Source organism: Trachurus trachurus, assembly GCF_905171665.1.
Source record: "Trachurus trachurus genome assembly, chromosome: 5".
Lineage (NCBI taxonomy): Eukaryota > Metazoa > Chordata > Actinopteri > Carangiformes > Carangidae > Trachurus > Trachurus trachurus.
The window spans coordinates 28,499,754-28,514,031 of record NC_139896.1 but is presented as its reverse complement, the minus strand read 5'-3'; the positions used below and the strand labels follow the sequence as shown (position 1 = coordinate 28,514,031).

Here is a 14,278-nt window from a genome sequence, read left to right as displayed (position 1 = left end):
ATTTTGAAACTATTTATATATCTGCGCCTAAATGTCTGTCTGGTAACATGTGATTTGTGTGTTATTGTTTAAATTGCGAAATGCATCACGGCCTACGCGTACCAGACTGTTAAAATTCTACAAAGGCGCAGTAGGCACAATGTAATCGTTCCAAGGACCTTCTTAAAGCGGCGAGCTGAGGAAAATTGGTGCTGCGACTTAGAAAACAGAGAAAGAGAAGGCAGTTATTTAGATTACACAGTCTCCGTGTTACTTAATTTATCATTTAGACCTGTTTATTGTATTACGTTGCCCCAAGTACAGTGTGTGTTTGCTGAAAGCTCTACAACAACTTAGCCGGCTTTACGTTTGGTAGTCGCTGGGTGGGCATTATCCCCAGTCCCCAGCTAGTTAGCTAGCTAGCTAAAAGCTCTAGGTTAGCTAGCTAGCTAACTATCGAGAGCCGAGGCTGCCCGACCGTAAGGCTGCCAGTCTTCAACACAGCATTCAAACAGAGTAAGTTTTATTAAGTTACAAGCTACGCAAATTCTATGGGAATATTTTATGTTAGGAACGAGCCCCGGAGTTACTTGAATTTGGGACGTTAGCCTGGCTAACGCTACACCATTCTCCGGGCTAACTGTTGTCGTATATTCGCATGAAACTCAGTGAAGAATGAATTCATTTGAATAAAAACTGACATAGTGGCGTCAACGTCAGTGCTGTCTGGATATGTATTTACAGTTAAACAGCACCATTCAAAGTCTACAAGCTACAGGCAATTAGCGTTTATTGTAATTGACGTGTCACGTCTCACGGCAGCGTCACTGGCTGTTGTCAATTAAGTTGCTAATTGGTGAGCACGGTTTGTTTTAACTGCCCCCATTTAATTTAACCCGAGTTTCGGTAATGTTAATCTTTTTGTTTGAAATATTAGGAATGGTGCGTGTTCGAGGCCGAGTCGCTTTTCTGATGTCTGCATGTTAATCCAAACTACAGTGATACTGTTGGCGTAGTTAAACGTTGAAACTCTGTTATTGATCAGTTGATTAACATCAGCTGTAACAACAGTCGGTTATCTTTTAACGCTGTGTTCCCTGGACAATTCTATAAGAAGTCGATTGAGCAGCAACTGTTACGGATGATTAAAGTGAAAACCTTAATTTTGTTTTCAACAGGATCAGAGGCATTGTCGCGTCCGGAGCTGTTTGTCTTCAGTCAATCATGGAGAACGATGCTTGTGTTGAGCCGAAGACTGGTGATGCTGCTGTTGTAGATCAAGTTCAGCAACAGCCTGCAGCCCCAACTCCTTACAGATACAGTAAGGTGAGTACAGTATCAAATGTATTGTCATTTATTAGCTATATAAAGATGTATTCCCCCAACCCTACTTAACAATTCAATGTTGTTATTCTATAGGAAGAGCTTCTGGAAATTAAAGAACTGCCAGTCTCCAATGAAAGGCCAGAATGTCTGTCTGATAAATATGACAGGTAAGGATTGATTTCGTGTCCACATTTTATGGAAAGTAAAATAATACTATCTGGGTCAGCCAGGCACTTGACTGGCCTTGGCTGACATGTACTTGACTGAATGCTAGTAATATAGTTTGCCTTTGATTGTAATCCACTGATCATAGGCATGTATGCACTTAAGCTTCAGTTGATGAGGATGAAGAAAATTATTTTACATACATTTTTAGCATTTCAAGACCATTGTACCAAAACAAGTGGAATTATTTTATATTGTGAACTATGGACCAAGAAGGCAAAAAAAAAAACCTGGTTTCTTGGTGTATAATAAGGTGTATAACTCTACGTTGGCTTACAGGCTATAGTGAGTTTTACTGGCGGGTGGCTATGAAAAAGAAACACTGAGTGTATCACACCACCATGTCCTCACATGCCTCTGAAGTGCAATCTAATTTTGTGCTGCTGGAGTTCTTTGTGTGGAACAAATGCTTTTGAGATGAGATTCCTCTGTGCATCGAGTCAAATGATAAAGAGAAAATGATAAAGAGAAAGCACCACCTATCGGCATATTTACATGACGTGATGTGCGCGTCACAAATTGTTCATTAATGTGCACTGTCCTTGTCAAATAAACAATAAAATGAATCAAATGAAAATCCTTAAACTGGGACAAAAGAATTGTCATACATTTGCTCAAATTCTGTTCCAAATGATCTGTATTTGCTCCAGCAGAGAGCAAACAATATCAGCTTTAATGTAAAAAAAAAAAAAGAATAAGTTGTTCTGCTTGATATTTTAATTCAGTTCTATGACTTATAGTTGATGTTGAATTGAGCAGATCTGTATACTGAAAATTGAGTCTCTGTTTGGTAACATTGAAGAAAGCCTTTTCCCCAGGAGCCATCTTTGGCTGAGTCTAGAGCTTTCATCATTTACACACATTTTACATGTGTTGCATCGAGACCTAAAACATGAATGAATACCACCTGACTGTCAGGACATTCAGACAGGGCTGCCTGAGAAATCAGATACTCTGCATTTTTAACCTTTAACGACTCTCCCAGGCGAGCTGTTTGAAAGATTGTGTTGACATGGAATTCTATTTTTCTTGTCACTCTTTTTTTTTTCTTTCATCTTTGTTTCCTATTGAAATGATTACCAGTTCATTGCAACAATGCTGTTTTTCCATTCCAGCTATATAATGGATTATTTTATTTAGCTAGGATGAAAATGACTATGACATGGTATAAACTAAAAGAACATTGTTTTTTGGCTAACGGGGCCAATTAAGTCCGTGTTTGCTGTCTGGAATTTTAAATAATGTTGGTCATGCTTGTTTTTATAAAATATAGTTTTTGGTTTTGGAATCATTTAATCAATTTATTTGTCTTCTCGGTAAAAGGAAAAATGTGTTTATTTGTGATTTTCAAATTTGTTTTGGTAACAGTGATGGTGTTTGGGACCCTGAGAAGTGGCACGCCTCACTGTATCCCACTTCAGAGCGTAGCTCTCCAGTGGAAGGTTTTAAAAAGGACTATGTGGACGACAGAGTTACTCTGAAACGAAGAATCCCAGGTAAACGGTTTGTTACAGACCAGAGGGTCCAAGGGGGTCGGATCAGTTTCAGTAAATGTGATGTTCATTACTATTACATAAGCAGTGGCTAGTATACTCAAATATTTCGATATTTTGGTATTAAAGAGGGATGAGTATTGATGTAGTTAAAGTGAAATGTAAGAAGTGTGTGTATATGTAGAATCTTCTTCAAAGCAGATTTGCTATAACATAACTATTGTTGTAGATTGAATACTCTAATTTTTTTTGCATTATTTAGATCCTCGTGAGCGGTTAAAGGAGGATGATCTGGATGTCATACTGAGCCCACAGCGACGCAGCTTTGGAGGTGGATGTCAAGGCAATGCTGCACCTGCACCCCACATCCGTCGCCCCGTCAGCCCCCTAGAAAATAAGGAGAATGAAAGTCTTCGTTTGGGGGCAGGACGCAGAATCGGCAGTGGACGCATAATTGCTGCCCGAGCATTTGAGAGAGAAGCCCGAGCTGAGAAGGAGAGGGAGCGGGAGAGAGACTTTAAAGATAAAAGATTCAGGGTAGGTGTCTGGTTTTCAGTCCATCCATTAACTATTTCCTGTAGGGTTTAGCTGGTGAAGCAGTCGGTGCACTGATGATGCCTACCTAAAAAGATGTGCTAAATAGCAGCAACATATCATTTATTCTGTTAAATGCATGCACTAGAGTTTACTTTGTCTTTTCGTCATTTGCAGAGAGACAGAGATTTTGGTGACAAACGTGTGTTTAGTGAAAGAAGAAGGAATGACTCTTATGCAGAAGAGGAGCCAGAGTGGTTCTCTGCGGGTCCCACCAGCCAGTCTGAGACAATTGAACTCATTGGATTTGACGATAAAATCCTGGAAGATGACAAACGCAGGTCCAAGCGGTCAAGGAAGCGGACAGAGTCTATGAAAGAAGGCATGTTAATACGTTTTTGGCTTTTTTTAAATCACAAGTCCTGTTGTTTTTTTAATTTGTTACCCAAGTGTTATCTGGGTTACTAGTGTGGCAGCTAAATGGGAGATATTGCCTTGTGATCTTTACTGTCACATTTTTCATGTGCAGTTGTGGAAGTGAACGGCGGGCAAGCAGAAGAGCGAGATGCGGGTTTGCAGTCTACAGCGGATCAGGAGGTCCCCCACCCCGACGTTCTGCCGGAGCAGACAGCCGGAGACTTTGACTTTAACGAGTTTTTCAATCTGGAGAAGACGATGCCAGGACTGGCTTCTGTAAGTACAGGGGTGCACCTTTTATTTTGTTGGTGTTTTTTTAAAGGTGTCAACATCACGGGGCTGGCATTTCTATCTCCTAAACCTCTCTCAGCATTTTTTCCTTTTCTCTTATGCTGTGTACTAAACGGTGTAAGCTCAGTGGTAGAGGTTATCTCCATTCATACAGTCATTTCAAATGTCAGATTGTGACTTGAGGTACAGTTTGACCTGACAAATTTTGTAATCTGTTTATATCCAAGTGTGGGTCTCTTTGAACTAAAACATTAGGTTAATGGAACACTTGTAATACAAGATGACCTCTGCTGCACTAGCTTGACCTCACTGAACCTGATCTGAGGTGGTGGGTAATGTCACTAAATGGTTTCTGGGGTCGAAGAAACATTAAATGCATCAACAATCCAAATTTATGCCCATCATTAAAGCTTGTTACCAATGGGACAACTTATAGTTTGTTACTATGAAACCTCCCTACAAACTAAATGAGGTTGTGGTGCTAAATCAACACAGTGCATTTATTGGCATTGCGCTCAGTCTTCTGGCACATTTTGTGCTAACTCGATGGAAAGCACTCTGAACGTAAGTGTCACCTTTCTTCTCTCAACCTTCCATCTTCTGTCTGCCGATGTTTGTGTCTTCCACTCTCTGACAGGCGTCTGTGTCTGTGTTGCAGATGATAGAGGATGTTTTGGGGGAGGGCCCCGTCTCAGCCAGCCGCTTCAGTCAGTGGTTCTCCAGTAACCTGAGCCCTTCAGGCAGCCGATCCAGCAGCCTGAGATCCACTCCTCACGAGGAGCTAGAAAAACTAGCCGGTATTTGATTTGATTCCTTTGGCTGTCTCACTGTTTGTCTGAAGGTTTTTTTTTAACGTTGCTTAAATGTCTTTTTGGAAGAAAAGACATGAGTTCTCCCTCTTGTTTTGTTAATGCTCCCAAAACATGTTTATTGTCCTAAACCTTGAATGACTTTTCTCCTGTTCCTTTAAAGGGTTTGATCCATGCTGTACATCCTCTGGCCAAGGCCCTGTCCAGTACTTTACACCTATTCAATCATCAGAGTGCAAAGAGAAGGTGGACATCCTGGAGCTGCTGCACAAAGCCAAAATAGACCTGAAGCCTCTTCTGTCCACCCTGTCGGTCAACAAAGCTCGGCTACGGGAAAGTAGTGAGTTTCAGATCATCAAAATGTTGCATTTGAACAATCACATTTCACTGTATTATAACACACTGATATGATGTTTAGGTACGGTTTTGCAATATGGATGAAACTCTGGGCTTGATATATTTCCATTGGGAACACATTTATGGATGGAATCATCAGGCAGGAAATGTTTCTGGCTAATCTAGTGAAGAGATATCTAACTAATAACTTTTGGCCTAACTGATTTATATCACTGCTTACAACTGCCAGATATTCTAAGAAATGGTCTGGTAGAATCAGCCAAGAGATATTTTGTCTGTATTGTCATATTGATATTGCATGAACCAAGTTCCATGCCACTGAAGATCATTCATCATTTGAATAAGTTTTGGCCCCATCCACAGGACACTCTATTTAAGGTCGTTTTCACACCTGACCAAGAGGACTCTGTTCGATTGTGGAGCTGAAAGTTTTAACATTGTTGCATTTATCACTTGTTACGGTTCTGCCTTCACACTGCCATTTCTGAAGCGCACCAAACTTTGTTTTTGTGGGTCAACTGTGTACGTTATTCACAAACGGCAAACATGGAGCAGCATGTTTAATTAGCTGCTTAATACATTAAAAAAAAGGGCGGCGTGGTGGTGCAGTGGTTAGCACTGTCGCCTCACAGCAAGAGGGTTCTGGGTTCGAACCCGCCGGCCGGCTGGGGCCCTTCTGACATGATGAAATGATTCTGAGTATTGTAATCTATTGACATAATTAATCTGTGTTTGTGTCTAGTGTGCATAAGAATCTTGGGTTTAAACAGGCTTATTGCCACTGGGTTTGCTGTTTGGCTGAGCCTATAATTGATGCTGAGGGTCTCTATTGTCTTCAAACCTTTTGTTTTTTTTCTGTGCCAGCTCACACTGGAGTGGTGCTCTCACTGGAGGAGGTGGAGGGAGGGATGAAGGGGATGAAGCTGGACTCAGAGCCACAGGTGCGAAAGGTGCCGACTCCACAGAGAGGTAATGGCACACCCTTCATGGCTGAACATTTAGAGGAGGCTTTAACGGGTGGCCCCAGTGCTCGTCCACGTTCGCGTGACACAGACATGTCTGCCTTTAATAAACTGGTCAGCAGCATGAAGGCAAGTGGAACTCTGCCATCAGCTCATCCCAAAACCACAAACAATGTAAGTGAACCTCAATATCTTTGTTTTCTTATACTGACCTGGGCTCACACTGGATAATAATCAGCATTTTGCATGTTGAACTTTAACAGGTACCGTTTTTAAAAGTGTGAGATGTCTGAACATTGCATGCAAGCTTTTAGCCAAAAGACATTTTCTTTATCTTAAAACAACAAATCTAGCGATGGGCATAAATTTGCTTCTGAACTTCATGAGATTGTTTTTGTTTGAAAGCTACAAGTGTCTTTTTTTCATGCAAGACTGTTTCTGAATTGGTGTTCTCGTTTACACAGGGGCAATAACTGTCTCTACTGTGTCATTGGATGTTTAACAAGCAAAAGCACATCAAAACCTAAAAGCATAACTGACTTGCATGACTGACACTTTGCTTTTGACCTGCTTGTAAAAATCTCCCTCAGTGGGCTCGCAAGTTACCATGTTGGAGGAGAATTTAGACAAGTGTTTGGCATGTCCAAACTGTCACTATTTGAAAGCCAGTTTGTATTCTAGTTGTTGATTTGATGCAAAAACTCCTGTAACACGGTCTGCCAAAAAAAAATGCTTACTGGGGTGGGTCTTTACGCGCAAACTGTTTTTGGTCAAACTGCACCCGCTACAAACTCTGCCTCCCTGTATAATACAGCAACCTTCAGACCCAGCTGTGGTGACAATGTCTGAAGCTCAGGTGCCTGCTCAGCAGCAGAAAAACATATTCCAGGTGTGTATTTTTACATTTGTACCACATGTCTCTGGTAGTGCATCACTGTTGCAGGATAAAACTTTATTTTTTGGGCTGATGGCCATGTGGAATTTTTCCTGGAGTTATAGTTTATACAACAACACTTACTTTGGATGTGCTTTTCCTGTCTTAGGAAATGTTTTTATGGGGATGATCTTAATTTGGATTAACAAATCACTAAATCCTGATAATTATTACGATTGCGAACCTGTGGGAAACACTGTAATGTTAAATGTTTTGTTAAAACCTCAGAAGATGGTTGTGAAGTTCTTCCCACTAGAGGAAAAAAATACATTTGAAATATTAATTCACCGTTTTGTCCCAGCCTACTGTGGGAAATGCTCACTAAAAACAGTGCATGTACTTGTTTAACTTAAAGCAGATATCAGTGGAATGTTTTTGTTAATATAAGTCCTAAATAGTCCTATTTTCCGTCAGCAATCACTTACATGAAGTATTTCAGCCTAAACACGAGTCTCTCCGTCACTCTGCTCTGCTGTAACCCGAGGAGAAAATTTTCCTTGTGGGATACAAGTGTTATCCAATGAGGAGAGAGAACGGCATGAAGGGCTGTGTGTGCAGCCAAGGGATGCGCGTGAATGTGGTGACGTAGCACGAGGACCAATTGATGCCTGACAAGGGCGGGGGCTGCTAACTCATGGTGCGTTCAAAGAAACTCGTACTTTGTGTTTTTCCTTCCTGTGAAGTCATACCAGTTCGATCTGGTACGAGTTCACGGGTCGGAAGTTACGAGTGGCCGTTATAGGGAACTTTCACAGACAACAGGATGGTAAAAACACGAGCTACGGGTTACCTGGAACGCTACCAAGTCGTAGTTGTGACTTGAAGCTGTAACTTACGGTTTCAAAAGCCTGCCTTGAACGCAGCATTAGCCGAAACGGCCGTGAAGCTGATATCTGCTTTAAACTCTGGTACAGATTTTATTTGAGAAGCAAGACTGGCACCGCTAATGTTTAAAAACTCCTGCTGCACATTGATTTAGAGTGTTGTAGCCTTGAGCATGCTTTATCCAAGAGTATTGCTTCAATGTAGCTGTTGAGGATGGTTGTGAGTTCCCAGGTTGGCAGATGGCCTGGGTTGATTTTATGAGGGAGAAATACTCTATCCCACATTCATCTTCATTGAATCCAACTTGGACCAATAACATTATAATGAATGGGAGCTAATGAGAAATGTGTTTGTATTGTAGGAGCTCTTAGGCGGTCCTGCCCGTAGTGGCTCCCCCACGCTGCTTGGCAATCTGTTGGGCAACACCGAGGGCCCAACAACCTCTGCCCCTCTTCATAGCCTACTACACAAGGGCCCCTCCCCCCCCCTCTTTCCACAGAGGGCACCCTCACCCGACTACTTCAACAGCCGTTTGCAAACTTCAGCAGGTAAGACAAGTTTCAGCCTTTTTTTTTTTTTTTTTTTAGATTTTTAAACCACACCATGGAACTAAAGAACACCTACGCATGCGGTAACTTTCTTTTAAAATCATAACTTCACTCACACATTTTGATTACTATGTGGGATGCTTGTTTTTTGCTTTTCTGCTTCAAATATTTCATTTCAAATTGGAATACATGGAGCAGTTAATGAAGATAAGCATATGTTACAAATATTTAAATGTTATGATAAAACTTGAGGAGTTGTCATTGCAATGCAAACTTTATGACGGCCTTAATGGCCTATCAGCTTGGAGCAGATCAGGAAAAGTCTCCAAGATTGGTTTCACTCCTATTGCCTATGTCACATAGAAGCTACTGTTGATAAAAGCTTAGCATTGTGTGCTTGTTGAAAAACAAGGTGCATTTATCTCTTTCTGTATGATGTTAAACCAGTCTCTACCCCTCCCATATCCAAGGTTTTCCTGTTGGCCCTCAGCCCATGCTGCCAGAACAGTTTGCTGATGTTCACCGGTCCATCAGCCCTGGATCTGCTGCACAGCAACAGGTAACTTGATGTCTGGACACAGTTAACTTGAATTAATGGCTTCAAGCTATTTTATTTATTTTGAGGTGTTATTGGCAAGAGGTGAACAATACTTAAGCTTGGATGAGAATGACTGACTGACTTTATATATAATAATAAATAATTAATAATAATTTTATTATATCATAATGCCTAGTTGAGTACTGCTCCATGTAATGTCAAGAAATAAAGGTTGTAATTAGGGCTGTCATAGTTAACGCGTTAATCGCAATGCGATTCATTTTTTAAAAATTGGAGTGTGGGACCTCCAGTCCAGCGGGGGGCGGTAAGGCACCTTCAAGTTGGTTGCCAACCGCCACTAAACTCCCAAGAAGAATGAGAGTTAAAAACGAAACTTATGAACCAGCGCATCCAGCGTTTTAACAAGACTGGCGGCCGCAACTCTCTTGCGCTGGCGCACACAAACTCACGGGCACATGGACAGGTTGCGTTGTGACGGTAATAAACATATGCACTAAATCGCGCTACTGTACCCACCCCCATCAGTGTGGTACAGCGTAATCTTTCCCAAAAACATTGCTTCTCTCAGAATAAGCACTATATTTCTGTTCACAGTGTTTTGCATACACTAATTCTGTCCATAACCATTCTGTTAAGTCGTCTACTACCTCTTCAGTTTTAAGACCACATTGTTGTAGCATTTTATGAGCTGTATTTTTTTAAATAGACATGTTAAGTGGGTCTTAATTGCACTTTTGTATTTGAAAGAAGAAATAAAAAGATAAAAGACATTTTATCTTTGTGTTTATTTGATTCTAACCAGACACTTTGATAAGAATTGCTTTCTATTTTTAATATAGAGATTAATCCCGAGGTAACTATGGAAAAAGTGCGTTTAATCGCGATTTAAAAAATTTAATTGTTTGACAGACCTAGTTGTAATATATTTAACTGAAGTCAGTTTTCATTGAAACAGAGGTCCTAACTAAAGTGTGTCTTTAGCTATCGTTGAGGTGTCTCTGTTTGTCTTTGTCCAGATGAGGGCACTGTCCATGCCAGTGAATCAGGCCGACCTGGAAGCACTGGCGTTCCAACAGGACCTTGCTTTACATGTCCACCACTCATTCCAGTCCAGCTACAATAAACCACCACAGGACAAGTCTTTTCGAAATCGGTTAGTTTTTTTAAATTTCCTTTTCAAATGTTCTTCCAATTCCATGTGGTTAACTGTTTTCTTGTCTGTACACAACATCTATTGCACATCTGTCCGTCCTGGGTGAGGGATTCCTCCTCTGAGGTTCCTCCTGTTTTTTCTTGGGTGTTTTTCCTCAGTGGATGTGAGGGTGTAAGGCAGAGGATGTTACGAGACAAATTGTAAAAACAGGCTATACAAATAAACTAGCCTCGCCTCACCTGCGTAGTACACATGGTCTTTATCTTCAGTGGAACACATTTGTGTTGGGCTTCAGGTCTTGGTTAATTTTACCAACAAATAATGTCAGTGATGTAGTTGTAGTTAGTAGTGTTCGTGATGTGTGATGCATGATAGTTTTTCTTACTTAAGTCTTTGATCACTGTTGACATTTTCATTTTGCATGCATTAATTGGTCTAATTGAAGCTCCTAGGCCAATATGTAAAGGTTGCCATTTGCTAGTTGACATGTGTGATGTGCTTGTGATCAACAGGCCGCAGCGTGTTATTCGCTCCCCTGGTCCAGGTCCTCAGCCTGCTGGGAGAAGCTCTCCAGGCAACGCTGTCACCAGCATGGTGAGTATGAACCTGAAGGCCTGTTCATACTCGCAAGAAGTAAGACATTTGTTCTCGCTCCCAGGGAAGTCAAGGCTGCTCCAATTCTGCAGTTCTCGCAGCTTGTTCTCGACTCATCGGCTGGGCATAACCTTTTTCTCATATGGTGTCCAAAAACTAGTGTGATTGGTCAGAAATTTGACGTGGGCGTGGTTTAACAGGGTCATTCCCGCTTTTCCACCGGCGTGGAAATTTGTACAGGAATGGATAGTTCTGAGGATCAGCTGGCTGGGACGGTGAGGAAATATGAACATCTATACAACACATCCTGTCCCCTATGAGGACGTCCCAGGAGTCCTGCACATGAGTTTCTCATGAAGTATGAAATGCCCCGGCCAAAATGAACTTTGTCCTTGTTCTTGCCACCTCGAGAAAACAAACACATTTCTCCGTTCTTGTGAAGTATGAACAGGCCTTTATTCTCCCTGATTGTCTTTTCCCCCCAGAGACCAAGACCCACTATCTTTAAACTTTGCAGTGTAAAATCTTGGTAATGGTGGTCTTGATCTTTTTTTTTTTCTTCTTTTTTTTTTTTAACCCACTACAGTTGTCCCCTTCATTTACACCCACATCTGTGATCCGCAAAATGTACGCCACAAAAGAGAAAAGCAGAGATGACCCATCAAGTCGTTCAGATACCAAGGAGGAGGGAGCAGCACATTCTCAAGATGGTATGGAGCATCAGTTTCTTAAAACAAATGGCAAGGGATAAAATGCTGATCATAGACCATTGTCATAAATGTCTTGGTTTGCATCAGATGAGTACTACAAGTCTAACATTGAGATTTGGGCTGTGATTACAGATGGTAGCTCCCCAAATCTATACCTGGAAGCGATGGATGGGAATGCTGCCCAGTCTGGGGGGATGAAGGCCAGCTCACAGACCCTGCCAAGCAAGGATCAGGAGCGTCTCAGGCCTGGCCCCTCTGGACGCCATACACCCACCATGGTACCTCCAGGACCATCATCTTCATCTTTTCCTCGCCCCATCTACCCGGTACCGCTGCTATCTCACGTGCCTATGGTGCGTCCTCCTCCCCAGCTCCACCCTAATGTGGTTCAACGAATGCTGGCACAGGGCATCCAGCCCCAGCAGCTCGGCCCTGCTCTTGTTCAAGCTGGTTAGTGTCTTTGTGCTCGTTTTGTCCCCTGCTCATCTTTTTTAGAAAATGTAACTGTTATGTGAGTCGTTGAGCTAATGGAAGCCTTTACTTGTATTTGCAGGTATATTTCCACCACATGTTGACCTTGCACAGCTTCAGAGCTTGCCCCCAGCCCTTCTTGGACAACCGCTGTACCCTCTCAGTGCAGCAGCTCATCCACTTCTACCTCCCAGAGCCAACACTCAGATGCAGTTAGCAGTTATGCAGCAGCAACTTCAGCAACAGAGACCAAGTAGGTTGAAGAAGTTTCAGACATTACTGCTCATGTGATATATTTCATTGGTGTCATAATCAGTAAGAACTTGCCATTAAATGTCTTTCTTTTTTTCTTCAAATTTCAGTACACCCAGGCCCCCAGTTACAGAGCCATGGCCCCCACCGGACAAACGGCTCCCAGCAACACGGGGGCAGCCCCCCTCTAGGCCTCGCCAAGTGGTTTGGATCAGAGATGCTGGAACAGCCACTCCCCTCCATGCCAGCCAAGGTCATAAGTGTAGATGAGCTGGAGTTCCGGCCATAAGAAAATAAACACTGGCGAACAGGATTTTTTTTTTTTTTCTCTTTTGCCCATCTCCACCTCCTCGTTACCAGAAAAATGTGAACTTTAATTTGAAAGACGGTGCACAGAACTGGATAGTCTAACCATGCCATGCTTTGTCTTCAACCTTGAAGTCACTGCTTTTGAAGAGGCAAATGATGGAGATGTTTTTGCAGCTGAGTGAATTTTTTTTCTATTAGATTCTGTGCAGTAAATAATGTATAGGCATAATTGTACAGACCTTGGGAAAGAATCGTATTCTCCCTGTATATAGGTATGGTTTCTTTAACTTGGTATGGGGAAGGTGAACTTATCCTGCAGTTCAACTGAAAACTGTGAGACATTGTCACCACGAGTTGGTAGCATTCCTCTGTCTTGTCCACCGTGATTTCCCCCACCCCGCACCGAGAGGGGGTCACTGCTTAAGATAGATGTTGGGGTAACTTCAGTGTATGCTCAAACTTTCCTTTGTGACATCGCTAGTGGCCCCTTTTTCTGTAGGAGTGAGTGGCGTGGAACGTTTCAAGACAACTCCAGGGGATGACTGTGCCTTTTTTTTTTTTTTCTCCAACTGTATCCTCTCCCATCCATTCTGTCACTATGAGGGACAGCAATGCTCACTGTCAGTTTTTGGAGGGTGTTTGGGATGCAGTTTATGTGCGATTAAGTTATAAAAAGCACAAATAGAATTAATAAATAAAATCTTCAGTAAAACAGCTTGTTCATTTGTCTTTAAATGGGTTTTGTATTGCTACCATGATCATAGATGGCTGTGTTAATATTTGCATTGGGCATTTTATTTTTATTAGGTACAACTCTGCACTAGATATTGTATCATCAACTATATAGTTGCAACCGAACTCTGGTGTTGTGCTAAACTGGATTGGGTTGAAATTACTTCTCAATTTTGGGTCCACCAGTTGGCACGAGGGGGCAGCAGATTATTAAAGGCATTTTAACATTGCAGTTTAGTACAGCACCACCTTAACCTCAGTAACATTACCTGAATTGATTATGTTAAACTCCACAAATGGTTTGGTAAGGTTTGAATTTATGATAAGCTGTTGTCTTGAATTGCATTATACTGTTCTGTCCTAAAGGTGTAAGTCTGAACTCTGCAGTCATGTTAAACAAGTAAAAGATGTCTGTGTTTCTTACTCCATTGGCTACATTAACCAGGGCTGGTGCTGAAGGGTCACTTGTAGATTGTGTCTGATCTCCACCAAAACATTTACAACTGAACTGCATAGAAAATCTGCACTCTTAGGGTGGTGCAGTAAAATACAGTGAATCCAGTTTTGCAGTTGGTGATGGGTCCAGTATACCTGCAGAATAGATATTGCAGCACTAGCAAATAAGGTCAGATTTGAATGTTTGAATACGGTACACTATTGACAAATGTAAAACTGAAATCTTGGTCAGTATTCTTAATATCTTCCTAAATTTCAATTCATGTTTAATGTATTTGTTGGTGCCGCCTGCAGCGAGGACCATAGCCTCAACATACGGGGCGGATGCTCTACCAACTGAGC

The 14,278-nt window shown here is 41.8% G+C and overlaps 1 protein-coding gene across 1 annotated transcript; it reads left to right on the top strand.

Moving 5' to 3' along the window:
• Window positions 1–175: 175 nt before the first annotated feature.
• On the top strand, window positions 176–13,419 carry eif4enif1 (eukaryotic translation initiation factor 4E nuclear import factor 1). Its single transcript, XM_083971980.1, has 19 exons — window positions 176–495; window positions 1,158–1,305; window positions 1,399–1,472; window positions 2,899–3,026; window positions 3,286–3,560; window positions 3,735–3,939; window positions 4,087–4,250; window positions 4,924–5,062; window positions 5,238–5,414; window positions 6,296–6,567; window positions 7,208–7,282; window positions 8,514–8,700; window positions 9,171–9,259; window positions 10,276–10,412; window positions 10,925–11,006; window positions 11,593–11,716; window positions 11,849–12,166; window positions 12,270–12,440; window positions 12,550–13,419. Exons 2-19 carry the CDS (start codon window positions 1,204–1,206, stop codon window positions 12,726–12,728), a joined length of 2,898 nt encoding a protein of 965 aa, XP_083828106.1. The 5' UTR covers window positions 176–495; window positions 1,158–1,203; the 3' UTR covers window positions 12,729–13,419.
• The last annotated feature ends 859 nt before the right edge of the window (window positions 13,420–14,278 follow it).

Excerpts from the sequence above, each read along its gene's own strand:
- eif4enif1 (XM_083971980.1), top strand. The coding sequence starts at position 1,204 with ATGGAGAACGATGCTTGTGTTGAGCCGAAGACTGGTGATGCTGCTGTT. Across the intron at positions 4,251-4,923 it reads CGATGCCAGGACTGGCTTCT|ATGATAGAGGATGTTTTGGG; the intron begins GTAAGTACAGGG and ends TCTGTGTTGCAG. Across the intron at positions 5,415-6,295 it reads AGCTCGGCTACGGGAAAGTA|CTCACACTGGAGTGGTGCTC; the intron begins GTGAGTTTCAGA and ends TTTCTGTGCCAG.